Raw genomic sequence first — 23,914 nt, 5'->3', positions numbered from 1 at the left:
GAATAAAATGATGTTCCAATTAAAAAATTACAAACTTATAAGCTGTTTTAACAGAAATATCAACGAGCATGGTGGGTCACTTATATTTCTTAAAGAAAATTGTAAATGTAAAGAACGAAAGGATATAGTTGCTCTTTCTGTTAAACACCATATAGAAATTTCATGTGCAGAGCTTAATAAGTATATAATAGTATGTACCTACAGGCCACCTACTGGTGATTTTATTACCTTTGAGACTGTCATGGAGGATGTTCTAAGGTTAGCTTCCAATAGTAAAAAGGAAGTAATAGTGTGTGGTGACTTTAATGTTGACCTATTAGGTGACTCTCCTAATAGGTCGAAATTGTTGTTACTTTTTAAATCATTTAATCTTTTTAATGTTTTTCTGGAACCAACTAGAATTACACCCACGTCAGCCACTTGTCTAGATAACATATTCTGTAACTGTGAGTTTAAAGACAGTAGTGTGATTAATTGTCTGAGGTCAGACCACAGTGGGCAGACCATTACCTTAGTAAACACTGACAAGACAAATAAAACTAAGGTGAGATGCAGACCGATTACTACAAAGAAAATTGACAATTACTTGAAGAAACTAGACGAAAAACTTCCGAATGTTAAATTAGATTGCAATTCTAATGAGATGTATAGTAACTTGTTTAAGATAATAGCTGATGAGTTTGAGAGTAATTTTGAAACGAAGGAAGTTTTGATTGACAATAAAATTAAATTTTGTGACTGGGCTACAGAGGGTATTCGCAAAAGCAGGGCGACATTATATGATCTGTATGAGATGAAAACATTCATACTCCGACCTGACTTTCAATCTTATGTGAAGAAATATAGCAAGATGTATAAATGTGTCTGTCACTGTGCGAAGACAATTTTTATTAATAACAAGATTAAAGACTCTGCTAACAAATCTAAGGCCGTTTGGACTATTATTAATAACGAAACGGGGAAGAATCGAACACGCGAGACAAATTTATCTTTGAAGGTAGGCAATGACATTATAACATCGAATGATGCGGTGGCGAGGGTCTTTGAAGAGTTTTTTACGAACATTCCTTTAGAGACTACGTGTAACCTGGATTCTTCGGCTGCAGCAGCTGAAACCCTGACGAAGGAGAACGCACCTTCAACCGATAAGGAATTTAAATTCAGATATATTAATACATTAACTATTATAAAAACATTTAAGTCATTAAATATGAAGAAAACTGAAGACTTGTGGGGAATGTCAGTTAAATTTGTTCTTTCTATTATTAATAAAATCGCCCCAATTTTAGCTAACATCTTTAATAAATGTATCGCTGAAGGTGTGTTCCCAGATCTTATGAAATTTAGTAAAATTATACCTCTGTTCAAAAGTGGGGATATGGAGGACCCTGCAAATTTCAGGCCTGTCTCGGTTCTTCCAGTTTTGAGTAAAATATTTGAGAGGGTCATACTCAGTCAGATGCTTTTGCATTTCAATGATGCTCGATTGTTTCATAGCCAGCAGTATGGTTTTACAAAAGGCAAATCAACAGCCGATGCCGGTACTGCGTTGATTAAGCACATATTTGACGCCTGGGAAGACCATCACGATGCTATTGGAGTCTTCTGTGATCTGTCGAAGGCGTTTGATTGTGTAGACCATCAGACTTTAATTTCGAAACTTAGATACTATGGAATAGGAGGAAAGGCTTTAGATTTGATATCTTCATATTTAGACAAGAGACAACAAAGGGTCGATATTAACAATACTAAATCACAGGGGGCTCATGTAAAAATAGGCGTCCCTCAAGGATCTATTCTAGGACCATTTTTATTCCTCATTTATATTAATGACTTGCCTTTTATGGTTGAAAAATTGACTAATATAGTTTTATTTGCTGACGATACTTCTTTGCTTTTTAAAGTTAAAAGAAGAGAAAATAATTTTAATGAAATTAATTCAATTCTATCTGACATACACGATTGGTTTACCGTTAATAATCTTCTATTGAATTCTAAGAAAACGAAATGTATTAAATTTACACTGCCGAATGTTAGACAATGCGATACTAACATTATTCTAGATGGGAATAAATTGGACCTAGTTAATGATACTGTCTTTCTTGGGATGACTATAGATTCAAAGTTACAGTGGGGACCTCACATTGAAAAATTGTCTGGAAGGTTGAGCTCCGCAGCTTTTGCTGTACGGAAAATTAGACAGCTGACCGACGTTGAAACCGCCAGATTAGTTTACTTTAGTTATTTCCACAGCTTATTATCGTATGGCATTTTGCTTTGGGGTAGAGCAGCTGATATTGAAACTATATTTGTATTACAGAAAAGAGCCATCCGCTCTATATACAAACTTGGTTCCAGGGATTCATTGAGAGAACTATTTAAAGAAATTAACATCCTTACAGTTCCATGTCAGTTCATTTTTTCCAATTTAATGTATGTACGAAAGAATATTTCAACTTTTGATACAATTGGCAGTAATCATGACATTAATACTAGGAACAAGCATAAGCTGGCTTTTCCAGCGATGCGTCTGGCGAAAGTTAATAAATCGTTTTTAGGGTACTGTATTAGATTTTATAATAAGCTTCCAGCAGAAGTTGCTCAAATGCCAGAGAATAAGTTTAAGTGTTACATTAAAGAGAAACTCAGTAAAAAAGCTTATTATAAAATTGATGATTACTTAGAGGACGTTAATGCATGGCTGTGATAAGTAGTTAGCTCTGCTCATATTATTATAATAATAATTATTAAGCTTATAGTTATGTATTGTATACCAACTAGTTTTAAGTCTTTTTTTGAAAAGATGGCTCAGGAGTTTCTTGCCTCCGTTCTTCTCCTTAGACAGAAAGAGCCCCCCCTTATCCGAACGGAGAGTAATTTGTAAAAATTGGCGTTCATCAGAAAATTTTATATTTGTACGATGAATAAAAAATTTTGAGTTTGAGTTTTTGAGTTTGAAACTCTAGATCAGCTAAGAACAGTCCTTCACATAAATTTAATACCGATTCATTTAAATTAAATGTTGGCTGATTACCGACAAGATTCCGTAAACAAGTAACCGGAGTGGAAATAACCGGAAACCGCTTTCCCCAAGGTGAAAATGAAACACAAGACCGACCGAAAATATTACCGAGTTCTAATCCTCCTACCCCTCTCACCAGCTCATCCGTAGGTTCTAACATTAATCCTAACTTCCTAGCTAAATTTAAGGTTATAAGAGAGCCTTGGGATTGGGAAGAGCGGTGGTAGCTCAGTCGGGTGAGCGCCCGCTTCTCAATCAAGAGATGCGGGTTCGAATCCCGGCGCTGACATGTACCAATGAGTTCTTTTAACTTAAGTACAATGTATACCATCGCTCTTACGGTGAAGGAAAACATCGTGAGGAAACCTGCATATCTAGATCTAGCACATCTAGATATGTGAACCCACCAACCCGCAGTGGACCAGCGTGGTGGGAAATGGTCCAAGCTTAGGAAGGCAGTTTAGACCTTGGGGATATGCACAAAGGTTCCACTCGAGAGAGCCAGGTGCAGGTACTTACACCCCCACAGAGAATAGAATAGAATAGAATAGAGCCTTGGGATCCTGCATCTAATAAAGCCCGAATTTCAACAAAATCATCCAAGTTATCACCATGCACTCTTACAATAGCCGTAGAAAGTAAAATAGTTTTATGTTGAACAGGTGATTGCAATGGGTAGGTAGGAGCCGTATCCTATTGTCGATCATTACAAGATCGCTGCGGCGCCTCACGTTCGCACCGCTGATCCCTTCGACCATCACCGTCACGCTGAGGGTGATGAGAATAACCGTTGCGCCACACGACGCGGGCTCCACTGGTCGTTCCTCCGACGCTCCGGGGACGCGGCGCGAGCCGGTGACATCCGAGGTGAACGGGTTCGATTCCCGCCGCCGCCGCGACGATAAAACTCCGCGCTCCCGCCCGCACGCGGCGGCGAGCGTCTGTCCGATGTACCATTATTCACACGAGGCTGTGCAGTGCCTACCCGATTGAAACACAGCAATGGATGGTGCTTCTGGCTACCACATCCATCGCATTGCGGCACCTGGCGGCAGTCACGGTAGTGATGACTAGCCAAACAGAAATAACATAGCCGCTTCCGAGTAACAAATTCCTTCCGAGCTACGGGTGTAAGTTCCCTGAACCGTGAACATCTATTCAACACCGAGTGCGACGACTCACCACAGTAAGCGCAGCACGGGACTTGCGCTGCCGCAACCGCATAATTTTGGTGGTGCCGTGGAGGGCGCTGGTCCTCGCGATTATTATGAGAAACAAATTCTCTCTTGGTACTCTCCAATAACCGACATTCTGTTTCTAAAAATTCTACCAACTCCGAGAATGTTGGTATAACATCTGTTTCCGTACCGTATTTTTGTTCGAACCGAGTTTTAATTGATGGCGGCAATTTAGTACTAGCAATATACAGTAGCAAAAAGGACCATTCAGCTACAGGGAATCCCAAACGTTCCAGTGAGTTTGTTGCCATAATTAATGGATTTAAAAATTGCGATCGCAATCCGATTAAATTTGACGAAATAATTGGCAAGTTCATAATTTGACCGACATGAACGTCCGCTAGATGGCGGGAAATTTGATATCTCCGCATCAAAAGGTCACGAGCTGTTTTATAACCAGCATCCGATATTTTAATATGTTGAATGAGCCGTTTTCCTTGACAGCTGTCAGTTGAGCTTTTGGGTAAGCCGATAGATGGCGTGAAAACGCAGTGTACCAACTGTCAAAAATTACATAGAGAGCAAAGAGTACTAAACTCAGAATAAGAACTCACTAGTTGTGATTAAATGTCGGGTGGTAGCGCTAGCCATCCTTCCGAGGCTCAGACTGCATGTGGCTTGGGATAGTGCTAAGTATTCTGTGAATAGTTCTACCCGCGCCGTTTGAACGGGTGCTGCGTGCGAGAACTGATTTTCTATTTTTATTTATTGTATGATCCTAAATAAGATCCCAAAGAAATACTTACAAGACAAGATGAGAATGTGTGCCGTCGCAACTTGTAAAAATAAAGGACATCATTTCCAAATGATGAAAGCCAGGCGCAACAATGGATTAAGGCGACTCGGATAAATGTGCGAAAAATTGATTGGAAACTGCGAAAAGATTCATGGTTGTGTTCGGATCATTTCATACCAAGTGATTTTCATTCACGTAAGTAAGTTAAATCATTCGCGGTAATGTAAATTAACCATTGTTACATAACATGATATATTATATAGGTTTTGTGTATGTATTACCTATCTAACATAAGCACTCAAACAGGTAGGTAGAGTTGCCCAACATGACCCACCAAGTCAGGGATTAAATTCATTAAAAAGGATTTGAGCTGCATGTAGGTACTTATAGCTTTTCACATTTTATATGCACTAGGTTGCTTGCTCAGTCAGTAAGCAACAGTGACATTGACATCATAGAGAAAATAATACTACAATACTACCTACCTACGTCACTTTCACATTTCGTTGCGTGTTTTGAAACTATACAAGGCCAGAACGCACCCATAGTGTACTAGCACTGTATAGTTTCAAGTGAAAAAAATATTTATTTGACTTGAAAATATACACGATTTGTGCGTACTAATCGCGTATACTTTTGTTACTTCTTATAATGGAGTGAGGAACTATTAAAAACACGTCAACGACTTGATAGCTATTTATTCCGACTGACTCATCTCAGCTTGATCTACCCTACACATATAATATTACGACTAACATCCCTCCACCAATATTTACAAACAATTTATTCTAATCCTTATAATTAACTGGTTTATGCGGACGCAAATTATATCGCGGGACTGCACGCGTAACAAGCGCGGGCTCGCCCCCCGCTGGCCCAGGCGCGGCCACGGGCGGCGGCGCCGGGGTCGCCTCCTGGCAGTCGGCCCACTCCTCAGGGTCAGCAGTCACACCCTGCCGAACATCTGGTAGCTGGACTGGGTCCACATCGTGTACCATCTCGGGTATAGTCTGGGAACACGCCTCCGCGGGTGGGTCGGCACTTGTGACTGGAGCAGATGACAGTGCCGGTGTGAGCCAGTCTGCACTCGTACTGTCCTGTTGAGACGGTTGTAGACTCGGACCTCGGTCTGCACCTCCATGCGAGGACCCTGTAGCAGTCGGTGAAGGTGACACCTCCATCTCCCCCTTCGATTCATAAATCTGGTTTTTGTGTCTTTTCACAATTCTATAATCGTAACCAGTTAAAGATACCAGATAGGCAGATCTCCCAATTTTTTTATTAATAACACCATTAGTCCAAATTGATTTACCGTTTTGGTGAATTTTAACTAACACTATATCATTAATATTAAAGTCAATGTTTCTTTTTCCTTTATAATATTTAGCCTGTAAGGACTGATTCACTTTTACAGTTTCCGCCAGTGTTGTATCGGATGGTGATGATATTTGCGGATTTAATAAATCCAAACGACATCTTAACTGTCTACCGAAGAGAATCTGAGCCGGTGACTTATTAGTGGAAGAATGCACAGAGTTACGGTAGTTAAATAGAAACTCATTCAACTTCACATTTAAATGACTACTTTTGCCCGACATAATAATAGCTTTCAGCGCCCTTTTTACAATTTTAACATAACTCTCCGCCTGTCCGTTACTGGCGGGGTTGTACGCTGGTGACGTTAAATGTTTTATTCCATTTCTGGAGCAAAATAGTTCAAACTCTGATGAAACAAACGAAGTACCGTTATCCGTACAGAGAGTGTTAATTAACCCATATCTCGCCATTAGTTCACACAGTATTTGTATAACGACCTTCGAGCCGTAACCTGAACTGACATCATAAACTTCCACCCATTTAGAATATGCATCCACAATAATCAAAAACATTTTATTGTTCATTGGACCTAAGAAATCTAAATGCACCCTGTGCCAAGGTTCCGGCGGATATGGCCAAGGAGTGAGCGGGGCGCGGGGCGGGGCGGGGCGCAGGCGCGCGCACACGGCGCAGGCGGCCACCGCCGCGGCCACGTCCGCCGCCATCCCGGGCCACCAAAACCGAGAACGCGCCTCCGTTGTCATTTTACAGACACCTAAATGACCATTATGTAATTCCCTTAAAATTACTTGCCTAAACCCTTCAGGAATTACTAATTTTGAACCTCTCATTATAACTCCTTTTTCAACTGAAAGTTCTAACCGACAACCGTAATAGGGCCGTAACTCTTTTACTACCGACCCTAATGGCCAACCTGAAAGTGTAAACTTTGCGACCTGCATTAAAATTTTATCCGATTCGGTTGCAGTTTTAAGGTCATTAATCGAAATTAACTCTGAATCAGCATCGAATACAAAATTGACATAACAAGCCTCGTCTATTAAACTATGCCCGCGCCCGGCCTGCGACGGAACCGGTTTGCCGAGTTGTTGTTGTTTGTTACAGCTGAAAGTACTACGCTCGTCATACGCGTCAGCTGATCGAGGAGCCATGGAGCGACTAAGATAGTCTGCACAATTGGATGCGCTATTCACGTATTCTATTTTATAGTTATACGCAGACAGGAACAAGGCGTACCTTTGAAGTCGATTAGCGGAAACTTCGGGGATGCTCTTTTCCGGATGAAATATTGATAAGAGGGGTTTATGATCAGTCCTTAATATAAATGGTTCTGACCTACCATACAAATATTGATGATATTTTCTTACCCCAAATATAATCGCTGTGGCCTCTTTTTGAATTTGGCTGTATTGCCTTTCAGCCGGATTCAATGACCGCGATGCGTACGAGACTGGACGTTCAACTCCATCCTTGTCGATTTGCGATAGGATGGCTCCAAGACCCCACGGTGACGCATCCACTGTTAAAATGATTCGTGCATCCTGGTTGAAGTGAGCTAAAATGTTATCGGACGAAAGACATTTTTTTACAGAATTAAACGCATTCTCATGATCGCTGGACCAGTTCCACGAAACATTTTTTTGCAATAGCTCGTGTAATGGAGCTAAAATGCTTGAAGCATTTTTTATAAAAGTTCGGTAGTAATTGACCATCCCCAAAAATGATTTTAAATCCGTGACATTTTCTGGTTTTTTTGCATTTAAAATACTTTTAACTTTTTCTGGACATTTGTGCAAACCATTTTTATCTATTACAAACCCCAAATAGGACACCGAGTCTTGAAAAAAATGGCACTTATCTTTCTTTAAAACTAGCCCAGCGTTCTCTAGTCTTCTGAAGACTTCTTGTAACCTAGCTAAATGTTCGCTCCTAGTTTTTCCTGTAATTAAAATATCATCAAGAAATTGAAGCACCCCTTCTTGAACAAGGGATGATTCTGATGATTCATCTGGAGCAATCAGAATATTTTCAAGCGTTCGCTGAAAGATAGCCGGCGCGCTAGATAAGCCGAAAACTAATCTAGTGTATCTGTATAGACCTTTGTGGGTATTAATACATGTTAAATCCCGTGAGTCCTTATTTAACAATAGTTGGTTATAGGCTCCTGAGAGGTCTAGCTTCGTGAACTGCACTCCGCCATGTAACTTGGCGAACAGCTCCTCGACCCTGGGCAGAGGATATTTATCTACCAATAATTGTTTGTTCAGAGTGGCAGAATAATCCGCGCACAGACGAATCTTTCCGTCTCTTCTTAGAACCGGAACTACTGGACTTGCATAATCCGAAAATGGGACTGATTCAATTATACCTAACCCTACAAGTCTGTCTATTTCTTCATCTAGCTTAGGTCTTAGCGCAAAAGGCACGGAACGAGCCTTAATATAGATGGGCGAGGACTCAGGTTTTAAGTTAAGCTTCACTTCTACTCCTTTACAACACCCTAGCTGTTCAGAAAATAATTTTGGATATTTCTCTGTAAAATTAAGATCGCTTTCATTAATTTGGCAAGTGTTAATCGGACAGATTTGCAATTTAAATTTCGCTATAAAGTCCCGGCCCAGCAAAGGAGGTCCACCATTTTTAACAACAAATACATTTATGATCTCTGTTTGCGAACGGAAACAAAAAGGCAGAGAAATAGTACCTAAAGTTTCTAAAGAAGCACCATTGTAACTCTGTAAAATCTTCCTACTTTCACATAACGGATGTTTTATGAAATATTTGTTATAAATATCATCAGATATGGCGGTAACAGCGGAGCCGGTATCTATTTCAAAAGTCAGAGATACGTCATCAACCGTCACTGATTCCTGCATCGGTTCTCCTCTAACTGAGCGAATGTTAAAAATTAATTGCTTACCATCATCATCATCCGAACAACACTGTAAGAAATGCTGATTTCCAGTATTATTGTTTCCACACACACGCTGTAAATGCCCCTTTTTTCCACATATTTTACACACGGCATTCCTAAAACGACACTTTTTGCCTAAATGACCGACATAGCCGCACACGTCACAACGTTCAGCAGAACGAGAAGGTCCCGGAGACGCGGCCGGGCCCCAGCGAGGCCGGGGCTCGCCCCCAGCCGGGGCGCCGCGGCCGCGCGCCGTCGCCGCCAGCTTGTGCACCTCCAGCGCCGCCGGCCCCGGGGCGCCGCCGTGCCGCGCACCCTCCCGGGCGCAGCGGATGTTCTCAGCCAACTGTAGTGCCTTCTGCAGCGATAAGCCCTCCATGGGCTCCGTGAATAAACGGTCCCGCTCTGGTCCACTTGCCATTCCAAGGACGAAACGGTCCCTAAGAGTGTCTTCCAAGGACGACTGCGGGAACCCACAATCCTTTGCCAGGCCACGTACACGGGCCGACCACTCGGAGAATGATTCGCTTGGCGCCTGAACTGCGCTGTGGAACTTATACCGTTCCGCAAAGCTACATGTTTTCCGTTGAAAATGGCCGTCGAATAACTCGGTGACCTCTTCATAGGACAGCGTTCCCACGTCCTTCGGGAGTGCTAAGTCCTGGATGAGTCGGTAAGTAGTTTCTCCTAAACTACTGAGTAGAATAGCACGTCGTCTTGCTCCCGATTTATCTTCGGCAGCCGTGATTGCGTTCGCTTGAAACCATTGTTCCAAACGACCTTTATATGACCCCCACTCTTGTATCTCGTGGTTAAAAATATTTAACACACCAACTGACACACTAGTCATTTTAATTATTTAAAGTTTTGTTTTTAAACGTAAGTTCGGACTGCGCCACTGTTACTTCTTATAATGGAGTGAGGAACTATTAAAAACACGTCAACGACTTGATAGCTATTTATTCCGACTGACTCATCTCAGCTTGATCTACCCTACACATATAATATTACGACTAACAACTTTCAAGTTGGGAATTACTGAATCGTTCTTGAAAATATACATTGCTATTACGCACATTGATTGATTCGCGTACTTGTCGCATATAATTTGTACCTACATGCTGATTCTGATTTACTTAACTATTTCGGTAAATGTACATGACTATAATTTACTTGTTCTGCCTGTCATACTTATAGAATGTTAATAAATAAAGATGAACAAGCTCTAATTTGATTGATAAATTGATATTTATAGCAATCATAGGTACTTGCAAATAAGAATACTTATATCTTATTATTTATATGAATTAATAGTAATACCTACTACACTCACGAGCAATGAAAAAGTTCCAGTGACGATAGCTCCTGAACGGAAAAGACTAGCTTAATGAAGCCGTCGGCAATATTAAAGTACATTTAAGAGCGCATCAAAATATTATTATAACCAACTAAAAACGTTCATTTTGATCAAATTCTAAATTAAATGTTTTAAAAAATTGGGGTAATTTGGTGTTGACATTTTGCTACTTGGACTTATTTATTGCTCGTGATTGTAGTAGGCATTACAGACCTATAATTATCAAGTTTTGAATTCACCGTAATTGTCTTTTATGAATTGTTCTACACCCTCTTCTCTTTTAGTATTTACAACAGTTCTACAGTTTAATTTAAATCAATTTACTTTTTAACTGTACGATGTAAACAAAAAACACGTTACGAAAACAATGCCAAGTGCGGAATGATGATGCAATGTTTAGAAAGCAATAGACTAATTACTATTTCGCATGAAAGAAAGAGAGAGCAACAATTCAAAAGGGCTACCTGGTAACTAATCATGTATAGTTTCAAGTGCTCGCATTGCCGCTTGGCACTTGAAAATATACACGATTAGTACGCAGTGGTAACTGCTGCAGTATATTTTCAAGCCATAATTTTGGCCCAACTTACTTGAAAATATACGCGATTAGTGCGTAATGGCCTTGTATACTTTCAAGTAAATCATGGCACCATTTTAATTTGAAAATATACGCGAGCAGTCCCAGCCTCTGCGTTCTGGCCTTGTATAGTTTCAAAACACGCCATTTCGTTAGCCTCACAGAATAACATGTGATCTGAGTGTGTTCTGAGGGTTTGACAGTTGGTACAACCCTAGACAATGCCATCTATTTCTCCAAAAAGGAACTTTTTTTTTTTTTTTAACAAACGCCTCATTAGCCCGCGAGCCTCACCAGAAATGCATGACATTAAATTAGCTAGTTTCTGTGAGGGTGACAAATCCGTACGATTATCTACCAAGCTGTCAAATAAATTATTAAATCCGACCCATTGATCCAAATCACCCGTAAAAATAGGTAACTGCAGGGTAGGTAATCTCGACACCAAAGCCTCTGAGGCCGGCTCCATACGTTGGCCCCAACGCTCGCCCCAACGTTGGACTGTAAGTTGGGAGAGGCGTACATACGTTGGCTAATAAACTAGTTGTGTCCCGGCAGGGCCAACGTGAAGATGTCCGAATACAGAAATCTTAACAGCACTGAGGCGATAAATATGTGCTCATTAATGATTCCCGCTTTTTTAAATCTTTAATTAAGAAGATCATGCCCATATTCTGTAGATTGCTGCGCCATGCATCAGTTAATACATTTTGATTTTTATGTTCCTTTCGAGTTGCGTCCCATATTATTAGATGTGCTTGTTGTTAATTTTCATAGAGGTGACGATTTTTTGGATGAGAAATCCATTCTCGCTCGACGTCTGCACTCGTTGCGTGTTGCAACAGCACTGAGCAAAGCGCCAACGTGTGGGCGTGATCGCCAGCGTTGGCGCAGATTCCTTTGATAAAACCGACACGTGCCGGCCAACTCCCAACGCTCGCCCCAACGTTGGGGCCAATGCAATTTTCTAGATCCATACGTTGGACGAGTAGCGTTGGGACCTGCGTTGGGGCCAACGTATGGAGCCGGCGTGAGTCGAACCTGTGTCCGTCTGACCGCGGCTCCGACTCGTCCGTGGAACCGCTCGTGCTCCGGCGTTGTTTTAATTTTTCATACATTAATTTGTCAAAAGCTTCTAATGCCCTCACATACTCCTTACGTGCCGCTTCTAAAATTTGATTTTCCGAATTATTTTCCGGGTCCGCGAGTTCAATTATTCGTTGATATGAAGCTTCTAAACTCGTAAATTCCGTATTAACCGTTAACAGTCGAACTGAGACACGGTTGACATGTTCAGGTCGATCCAGCAAGTCAGCACTGTCAATAAGCCATTGAAGTTTTACTTTAAATACCGAAAACGATGCTCTCAAAGCCATATTACAATCTTAAACAATAAGCAACGCAACAATACCGAACTCGATGGTCGGTTATGAATATCACCTCACTTTATAACGTCAATATTTACTAACTCCTCAAATTTATTCAAATAAAACTTTATCCCGTATTATAAGTATAATATTTACTATGAAATTAACCAGTTATCTTTAATCAAAAAGCTATAGTTACTAAGAAATCGAAGTTACAAAGTGACTAAATCAACCGCCATTTAAATTCACAATAATATTAACTACACTTCAATATTACAGCCGTAAATTATTCAACATAAAGTAACTAGGTACTTTCTCAGGTCGAATCACCAAATCACCGACCAAATCTTACCACAGCAATACTGCACGATTAGTTAATAAATAGGCAAGTATGTTTAACTTAAAAGATAAATGATTCAACGCCCATAGCGAGCTGAGACAATATGGTAATTACTAACGTGAGACGTAATTGTACCTACCGAATATCTGAGTTACAATAATAATACAATTATAGCCGTAAAGTTAAGTAGTTAGCTACCGTAGCTACCGTAGTACCTACCGTACGAAAACCAACACAAATATAAGTATTGACCGAACCGAAATAAATATACCTATACTTAGTACAATAGAAACTGTATTCCGAAAGTAAAATTATTACGTAAACAATATGCAATGAAGCTAACCGAATTGATAACGCCGCCCTGAGCTAACCTCAAAAACTTACGTAACACGAAAACCTAATAATATAGCCGTATTAAAACCACGCTCTGCTACCAAAATGTTGGATAAATATATTTAATAAAATAAATATTATATAGGTTTTTGCTTACGTGATGGTTCAAGGTCCAAAGCTCGGCGTGGAGGGCCCTCCCGATGCTTGAGTAATCCGTTTTAATCTTGAGGTTCTCACACACAAAATCACATGTCCACTTATAATCGTATACACAAATATAATGCCTAATAGCAGCTGGTAATATTTAACCGAAAATACAAATATTGCGAATATCGAGAACGCGCCGAAATACAAGAGAAGATAACCCGACGAGAGGCTGCCAACGACTGAGTAGGTTGTCAAAAATAAAAGAACCTACCCACATACAAATATAAGAACCTACCCACATACAATTATTAAAGTGTTCGTCGGTACCGAACAATCACTATTTCAAACGCTTCATCAATAACCATATTTTAATATTTTAACACACTTATGTAGTTAAATGCAAAACAAGTCATCAAGTTGTGTGTTGACATAAGTAAGGTAGGTACTTTTTACCCCACGAGGAAATTGATAAATTTCAAACGAAGCTTTTTGCCTATAGCTATTAGTTGCTCAAGACTTGATGTGATGCTTGAAGACACTAAAACTGCTGTCTGCAACAAAAACACCAATCCCCAAATCCAATTGAAGCAGCCACAGGCTCTCCTGAATACCCGTGGCTCCTCGCGCCAGGAGGGTAACTCTATACTGACGAAAAGCTAACAAACGAGTCGAGGCTAGCGCAGCAGCGCACCGAAACTTAGTTTTTCGCCATAGAGTGACCCTCCAGATGCTCGGCTGATGAAGACGTCTCGTGAATGATCGTGGTTTAATCGATTATTATGAAACACGTTATGCGAGAGGAGAGGTGGCGGGACGGTGGCGAGTGGCGAGGTAGTGTGCAACTTAAGCGTAATATTAGCATTCGCAACACCCGTGCCTATCATGGAATACCGTAGTATCATCTTCGAATAACATCGATTCTTTCACATATTATTAACAAGTCAACAATAATTCCACATTGCCTACAGTTAGAAAAATTTAATATGCTTGAAAAAAAATGTCATCCTTTTATGTCCTGGACTCCCCGTAGACCCTGGGTCCCTCGACTACTGCACTTCACAAATTTGTTATGGTTTGCGTACTCCTTGGTTTAGATGGCTCCTGGATTTGGCAGACTTTTCATGCCACTATACCCTGCTAATAGCAGGTGAAACACCCTGTATATGAAGTGAGTAAGCAGGCATACCGCACAGACCGTTATCACATCACCTAGCAGTATGCATCGCATGTCCCGAGTGGCTTGTCTGCTTTGCATACTCGACAACTAGACAATCTTTCACTGACATTATGTCAACGAGGCGCGCATTTATCAAAAAGTTACGATACATGTAAATGTACTTATATAAAATTCGGCATAGAACCAAGAAGACGGAACCCTAAAAGTAGGAAGTAAATATAGGCTTTCTATAAACCTTCAGCGATAAAAACTGGTAATGTATTGTATTCGTAACACAAATAGCAGATAACCATTTCAAAGTGAACATCGCTGACAGTTCTCAGAGTAAATAATTCTATTAAGGGCGGATTCGGCCAACGTCGAGTAACTGTTTACTCACGAGTAAAGTACCAGTTACTCGCGAGTAAGCAGATTTTGCATTCTACCAAACCTGAAACCAAGATAACTAGCTTATCCCAAGAATAAAATGTTATACCGCCAAAATTGACCGTGTAACGAGCTTATCCGAGAGTAATTTTGTAATGGCGGCAGCACATCAGCTGATTAGAAAACCGTCATAATGACATATAAACACCTCTGTCAAAACATAAACAAAAGTACGTTAAAAGGCAAAGTCTCAGAATAACAACAGCGAATAAAATATTAAAATATAAACAATTTCATACTTTTATAATCCATTCAAACTAAGTTGGCATGTCATTTCTATTGCATGCTTTGAAACGCAGCTATTTTTATTTTAGTTGCATTACAGTTTCGTTCCTCGTTCATTCAATTTAATCATGGTATAACTTGGTAGAATGCAAATGTACTTATCCTAGATATTTACTCGCGTATAATTTTAATTCCGGTATAGTTATTCTCGTGTAACGTGATGTTTGGACGAATCCACCCTAATTAAAGTAAAATTACAGAAACATTTGATAATTAATCAGATTACGCCGCGTACGAACTGTTGACAAACATTTGTTTAATGGAGTTTCCAATTAAGGTTTTAATAACTGAACCTGAGCCTTTTGTCTCTCGCCACCACAAGCACACGACGTGTTTACTTGCGCCGGCGTAGGTTACTCCAACACAAACAAAATTACTCTTTAGTCACAGACGTGTTCTATCTTTGTGCGCGTTCTTTTGTTATTTGTGATCAGAATAAACCGAGCTATAAATAAACATAGTGCATCAAGTGTTCGTGTGACTGATGATGATGGTGTGGTAGTGGTGGTTGCGCGGTACCAGGACAGCAGAGGCAGCATGGAGGGCGGGGCGCTGGACGCCGTGCTGGAGCGGCTGGGCGGCGGGCGGCACCAGGCGGCCACGCTCGCCATGATCTCGCTGGTCTACGCCACCAACTCCATGTACAATGTCAACTACGTGTTCGCCGTCGACAGCGAGGTGGGATACAGGTGAAGCACTTTTATCGTTTAACTTCTGCTTCTTCTTCTATACTACTCCTAACGCTACTCCTCCGAGGAGTCTGGGGCTGTCACCAAGTGCTTCCATTCTTCTCTGTCAGTAGCAACCAAGTTTTATGCCGCTAATAATTATACAGTTATGTGAATGATGTGTGTATTTATATCTGAGGCTCTTTGATCTGTGATGAACCCATTAAAAAAGCTTGGCAATATACTCGGACATGGTTTACAAATTACAATATTAGTTGTAGTCATTTAAAAGTTACACGCTCGTTTGTCATCTTTATCGAAGGGAATTGAAATTTCCGTTTGTTTGGTGCTCATTAATTCAAAATATGTAGGTTATCAATGTATTCCAAATAAATCCATATTATTAAAATAAAATTTGCAAACCTAAATGTTAAACAAAACGCTTACCTCATCATCAATACTATCGTTACCTACCTCTGAAACCTTTCTTGTTAAAATATCAATGGCACAACTGCAGTAACAGAAAAATAAACCAACAACCTTAAACAGCCTAGCGAAATCTCTAACAAGTTCCAGCAATGAACCTATTCCAAATCATCTGTTGTCTCCTCAGATGCAAGGTGCCCTCGTGTCCGCTGGACGGGAACCTCACGGGCCCGGTGACGGTGACCGACGGCGTGGTGAAGCAGTGCCAGCTGTACTCCCGGGGCGGCGGCTGCGGCGGCGGCTTCAACACCAGCCAGCTCGAGCCCTGTCTGGAGTGGGACTACGATGTCAAAGATAGCTTCATAGCCGAGGTAAGGATTGAATTTTGTTACTTTGACAATAAGTTTTCTTATATAACGAACCTTGGAGAGAAATCTTACTAGGTACTTAACAGAGAAGTTGTCCAATAGGCATCATACAAGTTCATAATGATATTGATGATTAGCAATAACTGTTCACGGAGTGTTGGTAATTAGGCTACAGATGACTGCACAGTAACTAGTTTGAGAACGCATCCGCATATATGAACTCTAACTTGTCCGCTAATGATACACTAAAAATCTAAGTAGTTGCGGCAAAAACTGGACCAGTCAATCGTAAGATAAAACAGGTCGCATGTAGAAATCTATTTAAAGTGGAATCTGTCACTAGCGATGTGGATATCTCTGTCGGAAGCCGTCGGGTGCTGAGGCTATTGTTGCGGAGATCATTGTCAGTTGCTCTGGAATTTAATGAGATCCTGTCCTATTCAGGGTCCATAGTCTGTCCGTGTCCATCTCATGTCACACAACATTGGTTTTCTAAGAAAATTCTTTCTTCCAGTTACACTACCATGATGTGTCTAGAAGTCTAGATGCGGATATTTAATGGTCATAACGATAAAACTTTGAAAAGGATGTTTTCGTAACTCTGGTAATAAAGTGTTTCCATTAAAACCCAATAGAAGTCCGCAGTGACAGCGAGCCGAGAGCACTTGCATCACCAACCGGTCCTCTAGGTACACGCTTGTGCATTAAATCCATTGCGAAGGGAATAATCGTAAAACTAAACCGTTAAATACGTGTCCTCGAGTGCTGCCTGAGAATAGCGCAATAATATGAGTTCAGAGAAGGAGCCTCGTATACGTCTATGATTAATAGTGTAAGATGGATGGGTATATTATTTAAATCTAAAGATGATGCATTTCCAAGATGAGACAACGAAGCTTACGGGGTTTTTTCTGAGGATTGCTCCCCGGTATACCATTAGTGGAAGGTGTACAATATTCGAGTAATGGCGGAGGGCAATTTGCATGTTTTGTGCTGCGAGTGTGAATCCGGAGTGCGGACCGGTTCTAACGCGGCGCTCGGCGTCGTCCTGCTCGCATCGCCAACTAATCGTTATGAAAGCGACTGCCGGGAATTTAATAAAATGTCTGAGTCATCACAACAGACTTCAAAATGTCAGTGACTTGAATGGTGCCAGCATGAGTCTCATTCATAGTCCTTGGCAAAATGATTCGTCTGCAGTAAATGGAATAACTGTATGGTTTCAGTTCGGGCTGGCGTGCGACGAGTGGAAGCAGTCTCTGGTGGGCACGGCGCACAACTTTGGCAGCATGCTGGGCCTGCTGCTGCAGGGGCAGATCTCCGACAGGTCACTCCCAGCACCGCTCTCATACTTCCCGCTTCACCACACAACCATTACCTCACCATTAATCATTAGCTACGTAATACCAACAAATTAAAAATACATTTAACAAATGCGACAACTCAATTGCTTTAAATGTCTTTTTTTACTAAAACGTTAATTAAATACGATGTTTGTCATAATTAGATTTGGCCGCAAAAAGGCGGCGGTTTTTGCCGGTTCCATGGGCGCCGTGCTGGGCCTCGTGAAGAGCTTCTCCACTTCGTTCCGGTTGTACGTGTTTTTGGAGACGTTGGAAGCTGCGATAGGGGATGCCTTATCACCGATATTTATGTTAAGTAAGTCACAAAACCTGCACTTAGTAACCAGATTTTATTGCTTACCGAAATAATTAACCAAAAAATCCTTGCAGGTATAGAAATAGTACCGAAGAAGCACGCGATCTTCACCCAGATGATCCTGCTTAACTGCTACACGGGCGGGCTGATCCTGATGGCGCTGGTGGCGTGGGCCGTGCCCTACTGGCGGCACTTCCTGCGCGCCATCTACGCGCCCACGCTCGTCATCCTCGTCTACTCCCTGTTCCTCGAGGAGAGCATCCGCTGGCTCTTCAGCAAGGGCAAAAGGGAAAAGGCCATCAAGCTGATACAGAAAATAGCTAAACGCAACAACGTAGAGATCGACAAGATGACGCTGAACAGGCTGGACTACATCGACGCGGACGCGCCGGCGCGGGAGTACGACGACAAGAAGCTGCTGCTGAAGACGTTCCGGTCGCGCGTGATGCTGCGGCGCTTCCTCGTGTGCCTCGTGTGGTGGTTCACCATCACGCTCATCAACTACGGCATGATGATCAGCTCCGTGTTCATCGACGGCAACAAGTACGTCAACTTCGCGCTGCTCATGCTGATGGACATCCCCGCCAACGTGCTGTACTGGCTCATCCTCGTCAAGTACAAGAGGAAGATACCGCTGCTAACGTCGTTCCTCATTGGAGGAATGTTCTGCGTGACCCAGCCGTTCCTACCAAAAGGTAAGCAAATACTGTAGATAGTGCTATTTGATATTAAATAATCTAAGCTATCTGCAAATTACTGGTTCGAGAACTTATCACGTCAGTCAAGATTATACTGCAACAAGGCCTAGCGTCGCGCGATAATAGCTCTCAAGGCCATGCGAGGTTGTCGAACGAGGCAGAGGCATCTCTGAATTGTACAAAACAAGTTATTGCAATCTTCGATACTATGGCTTGAACTATTCCCCCTGTTTCCGGCAGGCTACGCGTGGCTGGGGCTGGCGCTGCTGATGGCGTTCGAGATGCTGGCGACGCTGTCGTACAACATCGTGTACCTGTACACGTCGGAGCTGTTCCCCACCTACACGCGCAACTCCGTGCACTCCTTCTGCTCGTCCGTGGGCCGCGCCGGCGCTCTGCTCGCCCCGCAGGCGCCGCTGCTGGTAAATACCGCTCTTGTTCTAACAAGTGGCAACCCTTAGGATGCTCGTACTAACAAGTGGCAGCCCTAGAATGCATTAGCGGTACATGTGAGGAGCCTTCCGAAGTGACGTATCGTATCAACTGTGCCTTGCGTACGTCCCGCACACCCTGGGTAGTAAGCCACTGACAACTAAGCACACTGGCCTTTCGCCATGGTAACCAATGATAGTCCTACTGTCGTGTTTGTCATCGATTCGCTAAAATCAGTCGTAAATACGTGCGTATTACGTATGTCTTCTTCATGGTATATGGTCAATATTTCCTTCATAACAGATTCAGGAATTGAGCCGCAAGATCATATTTTTATTGTACTCTATGTATTTATAGACATAATATTACAATAATTATTCTCATAATTCGCAGATGTCGTACTGGGCGGGGCTTCCTCCGCTGCTGTTCGGGCTGACGTCGCTGCTGTCGGGGCTGCTGACCCTCGGCATGCCCGAGACCGCGCACACGGAGCTCCCCGACACCGTGGAGCAGGCTGAACTCATCGGGAAGAAACCCACACCGGACAAACTCATAGCACTCACTAGTGACGTGGAGATGAAGAATGGCACAAACGCTTTAATGAACTAGACAAAGATTGAAGCCAAAGAAATAATAGTAACGTAAGAACTAGATTCTATGCTATTACGAAGATGGTTATAGTACTGCCATGTAGGGTTTATAGCCGGCAAGAATGCCTTTTAGTTGTAAATATGATGGCTGGCAAACCTCAAGTAACTCGCATCTTCCTGTTAAAGTAATTATTATGAATCTGAAGGTGCACTTCGTTGTTGGATGAAAGTAGTTAATGGTTAAATTACCATTACTGTGCGACTAACATGCGCACGCTGCAACTATGTTTTAATGGAAACTATTCGCCGTCTGAACTTAAACGATTTATACGTAGCTATAAAATGTTAAATATGTTTTTCCGCAGCATCTATGAAATTACCTCCAGGTAGGTAGTTAAATGAATATTTGAAATCGTGTATTGGCAAACAGATAAGCTAATTGTCGTTTATTCCCAGGCAGGTTGTACATCCCGTTAGATTGTTTATCAATTTACTATCATATTGATTAAATATAACCGGATGTGTGTTTAATTATCTCACTTGTATCGCAATCTTCAGCCTGTTCGCCTTTATGGCTTCTTTACAGCCTCCTTACACCGTGAATTGCACTCTGATCCGCAAGCCTAGCCACGTTTAAAACAGATGAGATGAATAATTGTTTGTGTAAACATTTGAGGGGTAAATACGGTTGATTTGAGAAAGGTTTGTTTGTTTACCGTCCATTAGTGGTCCGTGTCAGTCGCCGCTACACAAACACAAGCACGGGCCGATGCCCGCATGTGCACACACACATACGCACAGACGTGTGCACACAGACACACCTGCGCCCGCGCACACCGACCTTGCACCTTTTACTACAACTATTTATACAATTAATTATGTCGTATATATCTCTTTATTCGTATCAATCTCTGACTTGTAAAACAAAAAAGCGTTGTGAATGTTTAATTCCGTGTTTCAATGTAGCCATTGTAAATTACCATCCGAGCGTATTCAAACTCTTTTTCATTCATTGCGTTGATAAAGCTTCCGACATTGTCAACTGCTCATAATAATATTTATTTGAATAATGACTCGTTATTAGTTTAAGGAAAAATATGTCGACTGTTTTATTGTGGTATGATTATGTTTAAAAAATATACTGAATCGCGCTGTTTTGTGTTTGTCACTTCATCTTTAAAGCGGAGGAAGAGCAGGTGCTCCGCAAGGCAACGACCTTAGACCTTACCAATGTACCTCGTAACTTTTCTTCATTGCGAAGTTCTAAGTTGTTGACCGCATTACTTTCCCTTGAATAAAGTTCTTAGTGTCTAATAGTGGGTAATGAAATGACTATTCAAAAGCTGTAGGTAGGATCCAGCAAAATCCCTTTACTTAATGGAAATAAAAATATCTAATTATATGTGAGTTTAAGTGCATTTCTCATTTGCGTAAGACGTTAAGAGTGGGGGCAGTTTCGATGTGGGAGAGGTCTCGCAAAGCCCCCGCAGAGCGGCAGCACACTATCCGCTGTGGGGTCCGCTGCGGTTAGTGATGTATTAATTAATGTAGCCGGTGACTTCGATACAATAATTATGGTATTGAAAAGGTTATTGGTAATATTAAATCTTAGCAAACAGCTTCCCCAATTTATTTCGCTTGAAAAATATTATATTGATAGCTCAGACATCCTCACATTCCTCACTGCAGCTACTATCTTACGGGCGAGAATAGACGAGCATTCACAAACTTGAATCACAAAAGATCAGCAGCGAGCCATTGACGGAGTAATTGCTTACCTCGGACCAATAACAATCGAGTGATTTCTTCATTTAACAATTCCCAAATTATAATATGCTTAATCATAATCCATGGTGAGGTCATTCAATGATTGCCCAAGCGAGAGCTGTTAGCCGGCACATGAGCGCAAGTTTCACACTTCAATCAATTCGATGAGGTAGCACATTTGGGCCTCGTTGGTGCCACGCTATCGCCATTACCACTAAATTCTTCGCTCCGACTCGCTCGAGCACGTTACTGTTTGATTCGCTACGTGAGGGAGTATGGGAAGCTGCAGAATGTAGAGAAATGTGGTGAGCAATGCCGCCGTCAGGGACACGCGATGCAATAAAACTCCAATTACTTAGTCGAAAAAACTTGTTGTAGACAACATATCTCGAGGCAGCCTCTCAAGATTCCCAGAACGCGAAGCTTTTGCGATTCCGTGTAATTTAAATAAAAATGGAAGAGGCTCCAATAGCAGATATAAAATTTAGTGATCGTGAGTTTCGTGACCAAGGAATTCATTGAAGCATGATAAATTACAGAGTTTTTGTTTCGTAAAGTCTAAGTGGAAGTGGTGCAGTTTAACGGTCGCACGGTTGTTCTCTCGAGTAGAGGCTGGAGTATCGCTTCCTCATTACTTGGCACAGTTGGGAAGTGTCGAAGATTGCGGGGTGCAGCAGCGCCGGTGCCTCATCGCGGCTCCATTAGCCGGCGAGCTGCCCCGTCGGCGCAGGACCGACGAGTAAAGGATACTCATGTTTTTGTGCCCATTTAAGCCGTGTGCTTACAAAGTAATGACGGCATAAATTAGCCATTAAAAGATTCTCCTCATATTTAAGGGCTGAGCGTTAGCAATTTCTTTTGCCTTTATAATTTGCAAATGAACTGTGGAAGTTGTGGATGCTTGTTGTGACTTCTACAACATGGTATAAATACCATAAATGGCTGAGAGTATGCCGTATGTTATTGTGAGTTAATGTCCGCTGTGGAGGAGCCGGCATAAGGAAATGTCTATTCTAAGTTATATAGTCCAGGAGCTTTGTGCACCGGCCGGCCGTGGACCGGTTGTTTGATATTTTGCACGTAGAATTAGATGCATAACTGCATGCCGTTTACGGCGCCGTAAATCTGCAAGCTTTCCTTTGTAGACCCGGGCCAGCCGGCAGCTTTTACGGCTTAATCCTTTCCGTTGCATACTACAAAGATTTTAGGGTAGATACAGGAAAATTACACCTTACCGAGTCAAATATCCAGTTTGAAATATGAAGCGTTGCTGCAAAAACTTGGAAAGCTCCCTTTAAACCGCAAGGAGGGCATTCATTTCATTTCGCGAATGCAGTGTGTCCGTACCTCTGTGCTACAGAGACGGGATCTGTGCAGACCAGCCTGCTGCAGTCAGCAGTGGTCGCAGGCGCGGGGCTCCAGGCGCCGAGGTCCAGCGGCGCCGGTCCAAGACACTCACTCACTCACTCGCTCACTCACAGTTCACTCGCGGCGCGGACGTGCGGTCGGGGCGGCTGCGCGCGCGCACTGCCGGTCCCACTCCGCGCTCCACGCCACAACCTGTCCCAAGCTTTTTGCTAAAGCTGCCAGTTATAAAAGTAAAATTGATTCGCTCGTGGGAGCCGCTACAGTTCCACTGCTAATGGACGCCGACTGGCTTCCGATAGATGGACGTCGTCGTTACTACACTTTTATTATAGTAATTTCGAGAGTTACGACTAGGGCATGCAATACCGCAATACCGGTATTCGTAATACCGGTATCAGCGACAAAATTCACGCTTTTTTCAATACCGGTATTGAAAGTTAATACCGGTATTGAAGTAATACCGGAATCGGACTTTTTTAGGCTATAATAAAGCGATTAAGATATAGTATTCCTATGTACTGTGAAAACGCACTTGTTTCCAACCGTTTGATGCAGTTTTCGGCCGTTTGATATCTACTGTTGTCCATGCGTAAACGGACACTGGATGTAAAAATAATAATTTTTGTAAAATTTAAACTCTAATACTCAATTCTCTTAAAAATCTATTACAAAAAATTT

At 41.9% G+C, this 23,914-nt stretch overlaps 3 protein-coding genes across 4 annotated transcripts in view; 1 reads left to right on the top strand and 2 right to left on the bottom strand.

Moving 5' to 3' along the window:
• LOC105384052 (protein prickle-like) overlaps nucleotides 1-23,515 on the bottom strand; it is a 333,604-nt gene extending 310,089 nt beyond the window's left edge. The window contains exon 1 of one of the 2 annotated variants that reach the window (XM_048627919.1): nucleotides 23,104-23,515. The gene's annotated coding sequence lies outside the window, so the exon portion shown is untranslated. The remainder of the gene's footprint in view (nucleotides 1-23,103) is intronic. The other variant, XM_048627920.1, reaches the window with a different exon arrangement.
• On the bottom strand, nucleotides 5,680-10,265 carry LOC119692176. The gene is made up of 2 exons (XM_048627925.1): nucleotides 9,255-10,265; nucleotides 5,680-6,393 (listed from the first exon to the last, which is right to left on the bottom strand). The coding sequence occupies exons 1-2, from the start codon at nucleotides 10,099-10,101 to the stop codon at nucleotides 6,380-6,382; spliced, it is 861 nt and encodes a 286-aa protein (XP_048483882.1). The 5' UTR covers nucleotides 10,102-10,265; the 3' UTR covers nucleotides 5,680-6,379.
• Nucleotides 15,448-21,509, top strand: LOC105382011 (solute carrier family 22 member 5). The gene is made up of 7 exons (XM_038106324.2): nucleotides 15,448-15,949; nucleotides 16,542-16,725; nucleotides 17,949-18,049; nucleotides 18,230-18,381; nucleotides 18,456-19,076; nucleotides 19,320-19,501; nucleotides 19,905-21,509. Exons 1-7 carry the CDS (start codon nucleotides 15,798-15,800, stop codon nucleotides 20,118-20,120), a joined length of 1,608 nt encoding a protein of 535 aa, XP_037962252.2. The 5' UTR covers nucleotides 15,448-15,797; the 3' UTR covers nucleotides 20,121-21,509.
• Nucleotides 23,516-23,914: the final 399 nt, after the last annotated feature.

The sequence above is a fragment of the Plutella xylostella genome, chromosome 19 (assembly GCF_932276165.1).
Source record: "Plutella xylostella chromosome 19, ilPluXylo3.1, whole genome shotgun sequence".
Lineage (NCBI taxonomy): Eukaryota > Metazoa > Arthropoda > Insecta > Lepidoptera > Plutellidae > Plutella > Plutella xylostella.
This window is presented reverse-complemented; position numbering and strand designations above follow the sequence as displayed.

Excerpts from the sequence above, each read along its gene's own strand:
- LOC119692176 (XM_048627925.1), bottom strand. The coding sequence starts at position 10,101 with ATGACTAGTGTGTCAGTTGGTGTGTTAAATATTTTTAACCACGAGATA.
- LOC105382011 (XM_038106324.2), top strand. The coding sequence starts at position 15,798 with ATGGAGGGCGGGGCGCTGGACGCCGTGCTGGAGCGGCTGGGCGGCGGG. Across the intron at positions 16,726-17,948 it reads AAGATAGCTTCATAGCCGAG|TTCGGGCTGGCGTGCGACGA; the intron begins GTAAGGATTGAA and ends GTATGGTTTCAG. Across the intron at positions 19,077-19,319 it reads CCAGCCGTTCCTACCAAAAG|GCTACGCGTGGCTGGGGCTG; the intron begins GTAAGCAAATAC and ends TGTTTCCGGCAG.